The sequence below is a fragment of the Drosophila willistoni genome, assembly GCF_018902025.1.
Source record: "Drosophila willistoni isolate 14030-0811.24 chromosome 2L unlocalized genomic scaffold, UCI_dwil_1.1 Seg196, whole genome shotgun sequence".
Taxonomy (NCBI): Eukaryota; Metazoa; Arthropoda; class Insecta; order Diptera; family Drosophilidae; genus Drosophila; species Drosophila willistoni.
This window is the reverse complement of record NW_025814048.1, coordinates 4973701-4990993: the sequence shown is the minus strand read 5'-3', so window position 1 is coordinate 4990993 and position 17293 is coordinate 4973701. Positions and strand designations below refer to the sequence as shown.

At 34.5% G+C, this 17293-nt stretch overlaps 1 protein-coding gene across 1 annotated transcript in view; it reads left to right on the top strand.

Moving 5' to 3' along the window:
• The window catches only part of LOC6640265, a 56746-nt gene that overhangs the window by 27418 nt on the left and 12035 nt on the right, over positions 1 to 17293 (top strand). The window contains exon 3 of the mRNA XM_023182090.2: positions 1527 to 2411. Coding sequence (XP_023037858.1) covers positions 1527 to 2411 — 885 coding nt within the window. The remainder of the gene's footprint in view (positions 1 to 1526; positions 2412 to 17293) is intronic.

Here is a 17293-nt window from a genome sequence, read left to right as displayed (position 1 = left end):
TATCACTTGGTTAGCTTAATTCTGAAATTATATACAATAAAATTTATCCAAGAATTAGGTCATCTGTTTGTTGTTACTTTGGTAAAAATTGTCAAAGTACCAAAACGATTACTAACCATTATGTTTGCTCATATAATACTAGACTAGATATATTTAGCTATATATGTACATATGTTCGTATATAGTTTTTAGTATAAATATTGTTTGCAATATTACTTTCATAATTCGTTCGACTACCAACTCTACACGGGAAAAGTAAAGAACGATATACATTTATGAAAAAAAGGTAGTAGAAACTTCTTAAGTGTAGCGAACTATCGATTAGTGATGCACAAAAATCGATAATTACCATATTCTATATTTATTTCAAAACTTGACAAGTTTGTAAGGTCTTTTGATCTCTTGCTCGTATAGCGGGAAGTTGGCTTAACTTATTTATTAAGTAATATTCATACTGTTTGCTTGCAAAAACTATTATTAAAAATTAAGAATCGATAACTTATCGTTTGGTAAACTTCTTAACTGTTTCTTTGAATCCTGGCTTAAAAATCAATAGTGAAAAATATTAACTATGTATAACAATCGGAGATTATAACTATCTACAAGTTGGTGTAATCCTTCTTGTAATATACATAAAGAGATATATGGCGGGACTTTATATGGGTCTCTTTGAATCTTATGGCCTTAGCTTTAGAACCTCTTTTTATACTCTCCTAAGGCAGTTCATTATTTTTTTGTTTAGCCTAAGATTGATTCGTATATTAATTGACACAGCATATTCGACTTTCCACTGTCATGTTTCTTCTTTTTAATTTTTCAATGGGTTACTTAGATTTGGGATAGTTAGATTTACTTTTGCTCATTTCACATATACTAACTTAAGCTCTATTACTGACTATAGTCTTAAAGTAACACTGGTCGATAGAAATAAGACAAACCTTAGGCACAGAAACCAGAGTACTAATAGATTATGATGTACCGAATCCGAATATGTTTTGCAAATGTTTAAATTTGCTGTGGTTTAGGAGATAATGTAACATAAAAATTATAATAAATATAATTAAACATTAATTAACATGTTAAAGCTTACGAGTGTGATGTTTGGTTTATAGATCTTCGAGTTGGTTTACCTCTTAAAGTTATGCAAAAAAATGATAGATATTATGCTAATTCGTGACTTAATAGTCAAAGGGATTTAGCAAGCTCACAAAATAGGGTAGTTTAATAATAAATCGTAAAACTTTTGTTAATTTTAAAATGTCAGAGCTTGCCCCTGTGTACGTAAATATCTTAATAAGGAATAATTGATGACATATTTAGGAGAACGAAGACAGAATCGGAGGCCTATAATCGATATAAATTTGCCTTTGATTGTGTTAAATGACATTTTGTATTTATATGGAATTATTTCTACTGTGAGCTGTTGAAAATCAGTAGGAAACTTAAATTATTAATGTGACATTTAATATAATTGTCTTTTATATGTCATGAATGATTAATAAATTTGCAATTAATTTCAATTTCAGGGTCAGTGCTCGGCTGGAACATTACCAATGGCCTGGGTGGATGAGGGACCAGGTCCCCCAATTTGTCCACGTTCCTGTGCAGCTGAACCACAGCAGCCGATAGAAACCTCTGCCTCCTACTCCGATGCGAATTGGAGTGATAATAATAAAGTCAAGTATTTCATAAATGCCAAAACATTGAAGATGCGTTTAAGCAACAACCAAAAAGTAACAACAAACTATAAGCCCATGTCCAGAGTAAGGCGTAACAAGGATATTGAAGCAACATCAGCAGCAGCAGCAGCCAGCACACCTGCAGCTACTGAGCTGCCATCAACCACTGAAATGGAAATGGATATTGATGATAATGCTGAGCTAATGTCATCCACAGTGGCCACAACTACGATAGCTAGCCAAGAAGAGGGCGATGAGCAAGAGCAGGAGCAGCAAGAGGAGGAGCTGGGTTCTGAATCAGAACCTGAGCAGGGGCTGGAGCAGCAGCAGGAGGATTCAATGCCAACGCTATCCTACAGTCATCTGCATGTGGAGCAATCACAGGCTGAGGAACAGCGACAACAGCCGCAACAACAGTGCCTTGACTATCTGGGCGATGCAGCCGAGACAAGTCCACAGCATTTGTGCTCATTGCGTTCACCTGGCCAGCTTTTGGAGCGGCTCCGTTCGCTCCGTTTACGCAATTGCTGCGAACGTAGCGTGTTCAGTGCCCTCCATACTATAGCCCTAAATGCCACACTAACGGATCGTTCCGAGTGCATACGCATCCTCAAGGATCTACTCGATGTGGACTCGCTGGCCAATCGCATTACCTGTGAGCTGGCCGAGATACTGTTTCGTTTTGATTGCCGGCAAGTTTATTCGCTGATCAACCAGTGCGACGATTGCAAGGTGAGTGAAACAAGTCCATAAAGTCCAATGCCACCGACCAACTAACCAAGCCACCAAGATGGGGTCATAGGGTGGGGTAGGGTGCGGTAGGGTGGTGCTGCTGGTTGGGTGTTTAATTAAAAGCCCGCACTCTTACTTTGACTTCATCTAAATTCAGAGACCGTTAACCCTCGCCTGACCCTTCTATGCCACTTGCCCTCACTTGCGTCTTCCTTTCTCTCACTCTCTCTTTTTCTTTCGTTTCCTTCTCTTTGCCCTTTCTCCAAAATGTCACTGGCTTAAAATCTTTTCCTCATCCTGCGACTTTGGAGCGCTGCGTGACATTTTTAGCTGCTCATTAATTATTAAAGAAGAAGAAGAAGCGAAAAATATTTAACAAACACAAAAAAAAAAAAAAAACACCGAACTAGAAATTTACACTGAAATGAAAAATAAGCAAAAACTTAAAAACTTGCTAAATCTGTTCAAGTAAAGTCGGTTATAGTAACTTCTACTATAGGATTAAAGGATTAGAAAAGTATAATTTAAAACTGTTCTTATTAAATTTGTAAAGCCTGAAAAGTAAAATTGAAAACTGCGGTTTCTATTTGTATTCAATTTTAAAGACCTGAAGCCTGAGAGAACCCAACAATATTAGAATTACATTTTAATATCAACCTTTTCTAAAAATGTATAAAAAAGTAGAACTTAGTAGGTTTCTTTTTAAAATTTTTGTATGAAACTTTGGTTGACAATCAGTTTTATTAAATATACGAATACCAACAGATATAGTTAATAATAATCTGCTTAACTGTCTTTTTGGAAACGCCATGTTGAAAATTGCAAATACAATTGTTTATTTGAAATTCATAGTCCCTTCTATTAAAGCTCAAATGAGAGAAGAACGATTCATGAAGAGAAACAAATTTCATACCAATTACAGAGGCTTTCGATTTACCGTGTTTTCCATGGGACGAAGTTTTTTCAGCAGTTTTTTGGAAATATTGAAGTTTTGGATTTAGCGGGATACGAATTATCGACTGTATTTTTCAGTTAATTCGAATCAAATATGTAAGGTTGTTATGTATCTCAGTTGTTGAATTTCTGTGGAATTTATTTCACTTTATAAATCGTTCTTCTTCCGATTGAGCTAGCATAGGAAAGACTATAATTTAACCAGAGGGCCGGGGCTAACTTCGACCGCGTCGAAGTTTGTATACCCTTGCAACTTTTTTGGTAACTCTTTCCTTGCCTACAGCCATCAAAATGGAAAAACGTTTTTTTCTAAAAAGGCTAAAGTTTGCGAAAGAACGGCCTACAATCTTAGCATAGGAAAGATATTGATCAAAGTCACAGTTTTTCACCGATCGTTCCTATGGGAGCTATATGATATAGTCACCCGATCTTTATCAAATTCGGCACAGTCATTAACAGATATATTAAACTAACAATTGTTTAATTTGAAAGCAATCGCGTCAAAAGTAACTAAGTTATTCACAAAAGTCACTGTTTTCGAAAGATCGTTCCTATGGGAGCTATATGATATAGTCACCCGATCTTGATCAAATTTGGCATAGTAGTTAATATGTGTAATTAACTAACCCATATTAAATTTCACGACAATAGCTCAGAAAAAAATGAAGTTATTGAGAAAAGTCACTGTTCGTGACTTTGCCGTTTGTATGGGAGCTATATGATATAGTGCTCCGATCCGGCTGAATCCGAGATATACATCGCCTGCAGTATATACAAGCCCACATGCAAAATTTCAGCTCTGTAGCTCTTACGGTCTAGGAGGAGTTTGCGTTGATCCAGACGGACATGGCTATTTGAACTCGTCTCGTCATGCTGATCAAGAATATATATACTTTATATGGTCGGAAATGCTTCCTTCTATGCGTTGCACACTTCTGACCAAAATTAATATACCCTTTTTGCAAGGGTATACAAATTATCAGCAGTTTCTTACGAATTATTGAGGTTATCGATTTGGAGAGGTAATGAAATATCAAGACTCGACTGTATAGTGAAAACATAAAACAATTTTTGGAGTCCTAAGTAACCTGGTTCACCTTTCCTCTAAATGTTGCCTAATGAAATTCCATAAAAATAATAAATTTATTCAGAGTTTTTATATAATTATCAATAAATATTGCTCATTTCCAAACTTTTAACTAAAATTGAATGTTATACTATAAATAATGCTGAAACAATACATCAAGTTAAATCGATTTATGTGGGTTTAGCTGCATAGATGCAGAGGTTCTTACGAAATAATATAAAAATATGTACAAAAATAAGTTATTGGCAAATTGAAGCAAATTGAAAGTTTCAAAAGTTAAGGTAATTGTCATTGATTTTGGTTTCATATAGCAATGTGTAGTACTTATATGAGTTAAAGACATTTCTGAAATATGCACTTCAAATTGTTTGCCATTTGTTTTTTGCTCAGTGTAAAACAACTAACCATGTTTGGTGGCCTGCCACTTCAAAATCCGTTTTTTTTTTTCCAAGGTTTCATATTTCAGACTCGTAATTATCAGCATGAGCAGCATGAGCTGGGCGGGCGGTAGGTGGTAGGTCGGAGGGATGCTTGTATAGGGGGCAGAGGTAGGATAGAGCGAAGGTTTGCGGTTAATTTGTGGCACTTAAGTTTAGATTTGACTGCTGCAAGCAGCATCTGGTCACATTTTAACTGCATATTTGATGTCTGTTTTGCGTGTAATTGGTAATTATTTATACCCAAAGTACTGACCAAGGTACCCAGAGAGGTAAACAGAGACTGAGACTGAGTGAAGGAGAGAAAGCGCGAACTAGAGAGTGTTAGGACGAAAAAGACGTTCAAAACCCAAAGACAATGAGCACGCTAATGAGGACCAGGCACACACATACACACACACACACACACACATAACGCATATGCCCATGCATATATGAAAAAGGAAAAGCTTTGAATACAAGAAAATGGAAAAAAAGGGGGGCAAGCTGCTCCAGCAGGCGAAAGAAAATGTGAATTGCGCTGATTAACAAAAAAAAAAAAAAACAGAAAAAAAGAAAGCGAAAAAAAAAACGCAACTCTTGAGGCAAATGCTAAGCAGACAGGCCAAAAATACACAACACAAGATGACTGAGTAAGTGAGTAAGGTAAGGGAGGGAGGGAGAGGCAAGAGGTGCAGACATATGTACACACACTCGCACACACACTCACTCACACATACAAATTTAAATTTAAATTACGCATACGCCTGGTGGCACACATTTAATGCCCACAAGAAGCCAAAGAGACTGTGGGAGAGAGCGAGCGAGAGAGAGAGAGAGAAAAAAAAGAAACCACAACAGCCAAGGGCTTTAAACTAACCAAAAAGGGAGGTAGGACAACATCAATGAGGGCATCAAGAAAGATGTAGGGAGTTGTAACTTAACATATCTCTAGTTCGAAATATTTCACTCTCTCTAGCTTCTCTGTGGAATTATGTGTGAAAGAGAATGATAGTTCTCTCAGTGGGATTTCCAGTCAGCACTCTCATTCTCTCTCTCTTTGTTGGTCGCCCTCGCGGTGACTGTCTCTCACATGACTTTCACATGGCTGCAAGTTTTTCCCTAGTTTATATAAGCTGAAGAGGAAGATTTCATGTATGGGCCTTTTGGCTAAGTGAATTAGACCTGAATTTTGCTTTATACCAAATGAAAATTCATGCCTTATTTCGCTTTTAAGTTTTCCATAATTTTCTGTAAAAAAAATTAAAATATAAATTTTATGGAAATTTTTCTTTCGGTATTTTATTTTTTTAGAAAATTCTTCTATTTTTTTTAGTCCCTGCGCAGGAATGTTTCTCTCTCTGGCGTTCTCTTTGCTTGACTCTCTTGCTGCCTTTTGCTCTCTCTCTCTGTCTCTCTTTTGTCGCATTCAGCTGATTTCCAAAGTTTCCCCTTTTGATTGTTGGTCGGTTTTTGGTTTTCGTGTTTCCAGTTCAGCAGCAACCGCAGTAGCAATAGCAGCAGCATCTCCCTTTTCGGCCACGAAACACGTTTTTGGCTTAAACCAAATGTTCCATGGTCCAATATCCAAACTCCAAGTCTCCTTTAAATTAATTAAGCTGTCCAAGCTTATCATTGATGATATGCTTATGCTTGGCCATTTAACCATTTCGCCTCACCCACCTCAGATAACCGCTCAAATGACCGAATCGGGGCCAACAACTTGACTTGACTGACATTTTCATATCATCATAATTGACCATTTTATTTATGAGATTTTACATTTCGACCGCAACTTGTGTCTAATTAGTCAAAAGGCAGGCTCTCTTTGGCATCATCTCCCATCGCCCACTGCCTTTGGCTGCTCCTTGACATTGCGGCCAACCGCAGAAACCACAAAAAAAATAAAATATATATAAGTAGGCTGGGACGACAACATTCAGTGTTGTGTTCTGGTCATTATCAAATCAAATGACAATGATGACAATGTCAATGAGGGCGACACACCCCGTTTAAGAAAAGATCCACCACAGAAAAGAGTTTTACTTTGATGTCTTTAGTCAAAAAAAAGAAGAAAAAAAATTATTAGCTTTTGTGTGTAATAGAAAAATAAAATAAAGAAAAAGTAAGTGAACGGAATAATGAAAAAAGGCTTGGCAGGGTTTTGATTTGATTTGACTAGAAAAACTGAAATGTCTCAAAAATTTTAGTCTCGTAAATAATTTGTAATCTGTATGGTCTTTTAATGTTTAGTCTGTTTACAGAAGATCTGATATCACAAACAAATTTTTCGATTGTGTAGGAATTATAAAAAAATTTTTTAAAATTCTAAAATTGATATTAATTTCTTATTAATGAATCCTTAAGCATCAATTTAAAATGACTTAGTTGTAGTGATAAAAAAAGGTAATAGTTGCAGCTTTAGTTTATGTCACTATTCAATTTTCTTGCAAAATAGTTCCAAATTTGATCAAAATCGATTAAATATTATCACGTTCTTTCGTTTTATTATATAACAAATGATTGTAAACATAGGATTCATTCCAATTTGTAATACAAATCATAGAAAACTAAAAGTTGTTAAGTAAAACGAATTGAGAATAAATTTATTTAATTCTATTTAGATTCACGGTAAACGTTTTTCTGTTAGGATATATCAAAAGTAAGAAACAAAGTGACACATACCTTTAGGTTTTTTTTAAGTTTTAAGTGTTTAGAAATAATCATTTACCTAAAGATAACAGCAATAATAATCAATATGTATAAGTCTTATTTAGTTTGCCAAGGGATTTCTAAACGTGTTTCTAGGCTTGAAGATAAAGAAAGAAAAGTTATTCATATATTTAGGCCTAAAACATAAAAATGATATCATTAATTTAATAAATACACATGTTTATGTTAAAATTAGTTTTGGCCAATTGAAACTTAGTCGTTTTTGTTGTTTTAAGCATATTTAATTAGATTTAATATCAATAAGCGTTAGATTATTGGATTCAAAATGTCTATTAGAAGTTAGAATAATTGAATTCAATTGTTTTCCATCCGTAAAAAACGAATACAAAAAGTAGTTAATGAATTTGTTAGCCTAACTCTTAGACTATATATAGCTATGCATATTTGTATATATATATTATTGTACCTAATTTATATTCGTTTTTTATGCGGTTGGCAACAAAAAAACAAAAGATAGACCATTTTGGGTGCCTAAAAGTAGGCAACACTTATTTCAACATGTTGCCAGCAAGTGACAAAATCTTCATTTCTCTCACACGCCATCACACAGACCCATGTGTGTGTATGAGTGTGTGAGTGTGTGTCTGCAAAAGTTTTCAAGTTTTTTCTGGTTATCGTTGTTGTTGTTGTTGTTGGTGGTGTCCATAATCTATGCCCATCGAAGATTTCGATTTGATGGCAGCGGCGGCGCGTGTGTTTCATATACACAGAAAATGTGTGGCAATGTGTAAATAAATTTGCATTTGCCCTTACGTCATCAACGAGTCGTTGGTGCGGGGTTAGAGCTTGGCGAGGGGGTGTGGGTAGGGCAAAAAAAAAAGGTAGAAGTATGGCATCAGCAGGAGGTAGATGGAGGAGACGGAGGACATGGTCGTTGAAAGAAATTGTCAAAAGCGGAAGTAGCGTAATTTCATAAATGATTGATTACACACACTTTACAAGCATTCTCACTTATGGAACAAGGGCCCACCCACACACACACACACACATACACCTACACAAATGTATGAGTGTGTGTGTGTATGTGTGTGTATATATTTGCTTAGGTGTTTTTAGTCTGACAGCTGACACATAATACAACAACAATAACAACAGCACAGCCAGTGGCGGCATTTTGTAAGGTCCTTTTGCGGCCTGGACACATGTGTGGCAGCAGCAACAACAACAACAACAACATTAAGCCAAAAAAAAAAAGGAAAAAATAGAGGCAGCAAAACTTTCTATGTTTCCATAAGCTGTTTTTTTTTCTTTTTTCTTTATGCCTTCTTTGGTTTCACATTTTTTGTGGTTTCTATTTTTCCTACTTTTTTTTTTGGAGAAAGATTTGCTTTATTTATTTACCAAACTAATAATTTATCGACTTTTCTATATGTATGTACGAAAAAAAAGGGCTAAATAGAAGCATATTGCTTAGATTGTTGGCATTGCAGCGCAAAATTGGCCTAAGTGCCAGCAGTGAAGGCAGTGGCAAATGCTTGGATGAAGAAATTGTGAGGCAGACGAAACGATTAATCAATAAAAAAGAAGAAAAAAAAAATAAAGGGAAGCCTGATGAGCAGGACACACAAAACAGACATGGGGCAGAGGATAGCGGAGGCTGAAGAAGCTGGAGCAGTGGCTGAAGGGTAGCCATTGAGCAGCTGCTGCTGTTGCGTTGACTGACAAGTCTTTGTGCAAACACACACAATAAAAGAGATAGCATGATAGCAATAGAAAGACAGAGAGAGAGAGAGAGAGAGAGAGTGAGACGCAATGGAGGGCTGTATGTAGTTGTTTTTGTTATCCACCCATGCGACCCCCAGCTTGTTGGTTTTTGTTGTTTTTTCTCTTCTCCCTTTTTTTTTTTTTTCTTTTTGTCTCTCCTCTTTGGTCCGTAATCCACAATCGACAAAGATAAATCGCTTTTAGTGTGCTTCAAAGCATTTATTTAAATTTACGCTCTCGAAGAACGTACCAAAAACCAGACCCAAGCAAACCAAACCGAACCAAACCAAACCGAAAATGAACCGAATCGAACCCAAACTCAAACCTACAGACCAAAATCCAAAAACCAGACAAAGCAAACGTTTACTGGTCTTTTGCTCCTTGCAGGGGCTGACGTCATTTCACTACCATCTCTCCCTCTGGCGTTAGCATCATTCATACTTTACCCAGACTTGGCCTATTAATATATGCCACACCCACATTCGAATAGTCTCTCATGTATGCGTGTGCGTGTGTGTTTGTGTGTGTGTGCGTTGCATGTAATGAGTTGCCAATGACTCAGCCAGCTAATGACCCACAATTAGTTAGCTAAACGAAATATAAAAATAAACATTGAAAGCAAAACCCAAAAGTAATACAACATTTACACATACACAATCTTGGATGGATTTAACTTTTATTAAACCAAACCATTTATTAATACTTAGTACACGTATTATACGTCAAGGGAATTGTTTGGATTAGGTGGAATTCATTCTGCAAATAATTCTTCTACAGCCAGACTTATTCTAATTTCAAACACAAGAAAGAAGAATAATTTTTAAATAGTTTTTGAATAGTCATAAATTTATACAGAGAGTTCAAAAACTTAAGGCATTTCCGAAATCACTCACTAAATATTTTGAAGAGTAATATCTTCTAAAAGTAGCAATTTCACTATACACACAAATTCAACTTTTCTTACAAATGTTTTTTACATGCGAACTTTTTTTCACTGTTTCTATCAAAACATATAAAATTGGTACGTTTCTTACCCAACCAGATCTTTGGTACTATATATTTAGGTCCTGTGGTTGACCCTTTTCCGGGAATGCGAAGTGAAGATGGAAATCCCTTGTGCATTCTTTGCAATAAAAATCACATTTAAAATCGTTTTTTAAATCATAGGATGAATTAGACATCTAAAATATTGAAGGTAGAAATAGCGAACAACCCAAACCACTTTAATAATTTATTAACTTAACATCTTTTCCTTATTATTAAGTACTTGATGGATCTTCTTTCGGTTTTATATGTTCCTTTATTACATTTCAATTCAAACTAAACTCGCTTAGAGAGTGGTATACCTTTATTTATTTAAGAGAGTTTTAAAAATTATTGCCCCTTAATTGAACCTTAGTTAAAATGTGCTGGAAACAGCAATATCTCAAGTGCAAAAAGGTTTTTCCTATTGAAAAAGTTAAGAGACATATAAATGAATAACTAGAGCCAACCAAAAGTTTGGTTAGATATAATAGAATTTCTGTTATAGAACTCTTTTCTATAAAATTAGAGAACTGTGCACTAAAGATTGATATGAAAAGCATAGACAAAGCCGATTTTTTAAGAAGTTTACACTGTAACTTTCTCATCTCTAGTACTTATTCAAGTTTTTCTTCTTTAATACCCAATATATAGTCAATGTACTTAGATTAAAATAAAAATCAGCCTCCTGTGTAAAACTTTATTAAAAGTGTAAATTATTTAAAAAATACTTTTAGATTTTAGACTTTTATATATTTTTAATTATGAATTTGAATTCAATTTCGGAACTTTTTTGAATTTAAACTGAGACGGACTGATGATTCGTCCCTTAAGGCCTGCGAAAGCTGTCATAAATAGCCTTCATTTTACTATACGAATAAAACACATTCCAAATAACAAAGAAAATCGTCTTTGTTATTAATTATAGTTTGAACTTAGAACCATGTATTATTTAAAAGGCCACGTTAACTTACTCACCCTTTTAATATAATACCAATTTTTTTATTGTACAAATTTTGATAAAATAGGTTTTTTTTCTACTGCCTTCTTTGAGATACTCAGAGTTATCTTACCTCTTATTATTTTTGTTAAAAAAGCAGAGCTTAAATCAAGTATTTATCTATTACCTGATGACTTTAATAATGCAACAAATATCATAAAGAAGAAGATTTTCAGTAGCTTCTATTATTGTTCGCCGAAAGCGATATATACAATATTCGTCATCCGATGAAAGCAGTTCTTTGTCAATGTCTTTCAATGTCCTTGTTTTAGCATACAAAACTACAGCTCATAATCGTGTGCCAGAAATAGCTTATTAAAATGAATGCATTAAACAGAAATAATTGCTGAAAGGCAAAGAACTACTTATTAATAGAAGCAACAATCACAATAGAAGTGCTTAAATAATGCAAAATGTTCAACTCCTCAGTAAACGACAGTCTGTAGATACCGATACGAGTTTTATTTTGCTTTATTTATAAGTGTGTAGAAATATTTTCAAAGTGTTTTGGTTTTTTTTTCCCCATGTTCCCCTTTTTAGCTGTATGCAAGCAAGTGCATTGTGGTTTGCGTAGTTGACATTTGATACCAACAAGCAGATGATGCTTCACTGAAGGGAGTGGGGTGGGAGGCGGTAGGGGTGTGTGTGTGTAAAGTCAAGTGTAATTGATTTGCATTGAATAAGTCAACCTGCTTGCACTTTGTTTACATAAACACTCACACACACAGAGTGTAAAGTATGGGTATGTATGGGTATCAGTTGCAAAGTTGCGTATACGCCCCGTGTGTTGTAAATTTTTAATTAAAGTTTGTTAAGCGGCTTGGCCACCGTATGAGAAGAGGGAGTAGAAAGTGCCAAGTGTGCATAATGACAAATTGAATATGAAATGAAAATGAATTGAAAATTGCCCCACAGAAATTTGCAGACGTGGCCCCCATATACATATATTTTATATGCATATATATTCTGTTTATATATATAAATACTTGGGATATTGTGTGTTTGAATTGTCAAATCACAAACAGAGCCACAGACACAGGCGGCAAACAGAGAGACAGACGGACGTACAGACAGCCAGTCGGTTGCCGCAGCACAATGGCAATGTTGGGTACGGGAAGTGGCAACCAAGCGTAGGAGGAACAGATACCCAGAGATGTGTTAAGCCAGAGGCAGTCAGAGAAAACAGTCACAGACTGGAGGCTCCTCCATGCCTGACTGACTAACTGAGACAGCAACCGGACGGAAGCTGCAAAATAAACTAAACATTGCATTTTGTACAAATAAAAATCCGTCTCTCTGTCTCTAAGTCTCCCTGTTTCTCCGGCTGGTCTATCTTTCTGTCTGATTGCCACACACACACACACACACACACACACACATAGAAGTGTGTATGAGAGATATCATATAGTATTTGTATGCCTCCTCCTACCCAGTTGCAACTCAATTAAGTAGTTTTTTTTTTGGGCGAATGGGACTACCAAAGAATTATCGTCTTTGTCCCTTTCTTAATTTGGATTTGAGTTTCTGTGTGATATTTTTTTTTTCTTTTTTTTGCCGGGTTTTGTGTGTCCTAATTAAATGCTATCTAATGTGTTTGTCCAGCACAAAATTTTAAGTGGGTTTATGTGGCAGCTGTAGTACAGTTAAAATGCTAATTAAAATCTAAATGAAAATGAAAATATTTGATATGTGTATACTTAAATACACTTAGGAAAACAAAGTATGTCCTTTTTGGAAGAAAATTTAAAAGACCTCTAATTAAAGTATGTTAAAAATAAAAATACTTGCACATATATATAGATTTTTCGAGATTTTTTCGATTAAAGTCTTTCAATTTCATTTGATTTATAAACCTCAAGCAAATCGCGTTTCCGATGTGTCAAAAAATCAATTGAATTTATAGTAAGGCAAATGTCTCTCACATTATCAATAAACGGTCTTCTTCATATCATAAATGGAATATGGGCATAAAACTGAATTTTTCAGTCCAGATATAATGTACACAAATACATACATACATACATACATATTTGGCTATATACATATGTAGGTATGTTTGTAGGTGTATTGCTACTTGTTATGTTTTTGGCTTGCAGTGTATTTTATGAGTTTATGGCTTGATATTTTTATGAATGTACATAAATTGCCCTGGCACTTGTCCAGAAAGCGGCAACACCAACAACCAACCGAGCCAAGAGCCAACACATATCCGTCATAAACACCAACGTAAATTTCACTTAAAAATGCAAATTTGACCAGGCGACATTACAAAAACACAAGCACACACACACACACACACACATATATACAAACACGTACACATACATAAATATACATAAACAGTCATATGTATGTATAAATGTGCGTTTATTTGTTAGGGTGGTTCCATCTACATATTTCTTTATTAACAATTTACACTGACTTTTGCTCTTGACTTGGCTAAAATGGTCAACTTTGATAGAGTCTTTAACAAGTAATTTTGTTGCGAATAGTAAAAAATTTAATAGAGATTTTATTAGACAGATATTGTAGTGAAGTTTCTGTAATTTTTATTTAAAAAGAGTAATTGTACATATATATTAATCGGAATTAAAATGATTGTGCGATAAATTAAACAATGATGTTATTTTTATTAACATCAACAAATTGATTGCAATCTTTTTAAATTGACTTTAATGCTAACTCACAATACCAAATGAAACGATTCTTCTGTAAACTGTACTATTTCCCAAATTCTTTACTTTTTCCCCGTTTAATTTGAGCCTTTCGTCATTTCATAATTCAAAATTCTGGTTTACTCGATCAAGTACTCGGAATTATAAACATGCCATCATGAGTTGTGTTTTCAAATCGGCAAGCCGATTAGTTTGGTTCCAAACCAAACACATTGTAAAGCATGTTTTATTTACTTATTCGAAGAAAATTTCAAAAGATTCTAAACATGAACTTACAGCAGAGTTCCTCATAGTTTTCAAATTTAACACTATTTTAAATAGATTTAATTAATTAATTAATTAAATTTTTTAATAAATCCCGAGAGAATTTTCAACCGTTTTACTAAGCCTTTTTTTTAAGGCATTTTTTTTTAATTCTTCCTTCACACAACTAAATTTAATTTTTATCTTATTAACAATCGTTGCAATTCAGGACATTCTCAAACCAGATTAAAATCAATTCGATTCCAATAGCTGTCATTTGTTGTTCCTACTTGATTTGTTTGCTAAAAATTTCTAATTTCTAATAAGATCGGCAAATGATTTTCATACCATTGATTCAAAGGGAAACGATTTCAGTTCGAAAAGTTTTGATCCAAAACTTGCTTCTTAAATCCGATTTTGAATTGTTTTGGAATGAAAAGTCTGGGATCAAAAATGATAAAAAGTTGCACAATTTCAAAATTGTTTAGCTTATTTCTCTAGATCACAGCAGTTTTCCCTATGAAGGAAGCTAATGAAGTTTTAAAGTTTTATTGCAATTATATCTAAGAGTCGTGTCCTTATGAAACACCTTAATGAAATTGTGTTTCTATGTATATATGTAGTTGTATGTGTGTTTTTCTCTGTGTCTGTGTATATTTTTTATGAAAATTTTGCGCTTTCTGCTTGACATTTCAACTGTTTCGCTGTGTTGTTTTCGGTTTTCGACTGTGTCGCCTCACAAAGCAAACATGTTAATTGAAAAATTGCCAGAGCTTTTGCCAACAACAACAACAAGAATAAGAACAAAAACAAAAAACAACATTTAGTAGTAGCATCAGCAAGAAAAAGAAAAAAAAGTAAAGGCGGAAAATGTGAAAAATATACAATAGAAAAATGCTAGCCAGTTATGACAGGCAATTAAATTTCGACTAGGATAGCATTTTGTTGGCCAATTAGCCAAAAGACAGACATATAAAAAGACAGAGAAAGAGAGAGAGTGAAAGAGAAAGCTGACATATACATAGAACAATTAGAATGAAAAGCTGAAAATGTTAAATGAAAAGCAGCAGAAACAAAGTGTGTGCCAAAAATGTTAATGACAAAAATTGGTTAAAGCGCGAACAGCTTTTTGGCATATTCCTAGGGATTTTGTGGTCTTAAATTTTTTTGTTTTTCTGCTTGCTGCACGTAGCTAACATGCAACAGCAATGACTGCAATGTATCTGGGCTCTCTGAAGGTAACACGTGACCGTGTGGCAAATAAAACAAACGAAAAGCAATGCAATAGAGAGGGAGATAGAGACAGAAACAGAGACAGAAACTGTGGCAAAAGAGCGAGAGAAAGAGAGTGAGAAAAGTGGTAAGGGTTGGCTAAAAGAAAACTAGCAAAATGGTTGGAAAATAAAAGTTTATCCTTGGACTGAAAAGCAAGCATTACTTAAGCGAGCCACAGAGTGTCGAGCAAAGCAACGAGTGAAATGGCTAGGGACACACACACACCGAAAGAGAGAGAGAGGTTGAGCAAGAGGGAGAGGAAGAATGAGTGTGAGAATGTGAGTGAGAGAGAGTAGATGAGGAGAGGATAGCCAATGCGACAACACGTGCCACAGTTGGTCAAGTGCGTTGCCTGGGACCTAAGACCTGAGACTGCGACTGCAACTGCCACTGCAACGGGCGAGGGCACTTTTGTGTGCTGGTTAACAAAATAAACAACAACGCAAAGAAGAATAAAAAGTACATGGATGTGTTGGTTACAGGACGAGGGAGGGTGGGTAATGTAAAGGGACGGGGATATAAAAACACAACCAACCAACATCGTTGCAAGTGAAAGAGCAAACGCATCAAAGTTGTTTCGTGTTGTAATTGTATAGCAGCCAAATTGCTATTGCCACTTGGTACAGTGGTACACACACACACACACACATACTTACAGTGTGGCTAAAGATATTTTTTTTCCCCCTTGCTTATCAACTAAAACCTGATGTGGCTAACCCGATGACAGAAGAGAGATGGCTCGATGAAGGCGAGAAAGATGCAAGAGGTTGGTTATTGTAAACTAGTCCCTTGTAATTGTGTTCAACTTAGTCTAAAGATTCAATTAAAGGTGACAAAGTTGAAAATAAAATTGTGTCTGGGAATTGCCTTAAATAGCTCTACAAAAGTAAGAAAATTGACCCAGTTATTGGCCATCTGCTACTACCACTACAACTACTGAACGTTAGTGGGAGCCACTACAGAAATTCTTTAAACAAAACTTAAATAGTTCTTCTGAAATAGTTTTCAATGCTATTTGGTAAAATCTAAATGGTTTACATACAACAAATATTTGGACTTTGCGGTCCAAATTGCTTTCAATGACTTAAAAGACTTTGAAACATTTTTTAGTATGACAAAATCAAACTGTTTAGGTCTTAAAATCAGTGTCATTGCAGATTTTCTTTTAGCAAATGTTAGAGATTACAAAATTGAGTTCAAATGGGACAAATATTGAATACAAAATTATTGAACAACAAATTTCTTTTTGAGTAACTCATTAGTATATACTACTTATTTAGCTTTTTTTTCAAACTTTTTACAGAAAGTTTTTGCTTAGGAGCTAAATTATATAAAATTTTTAAAGATTTTAAGGGCTCTTAAATTTCAGTTGTAATTGCAATTCAATTCATTACGTTAAACTGTTATTACTTTTTTATTAAATAGGAATTATTTAATTTCATTAAGTAAAAAGGAGCCAGGTTAAAATCAATATTAATAGCCTTAGTCTTTCAATTTAACATATATGTATTATTTTAATAAATGAAATTACTTATTTTTATTGTCAGCAATATATAAATTTACATCAGAACCAAGTATTGTTTATAATATCGTCTATAATTAATAAATAATGCATTATCCTCAATGCTTAAGAACAATTTTTAACACTTTTTTCACTGTTAGAAAAGACACTAACATTGCCTAAGACTGTCATTCAATCCATACCTTAATATATAGAAATAGTTCAATTTTATAAAATAAACAGACAACGTAATTCCTAGACAACAGATTAT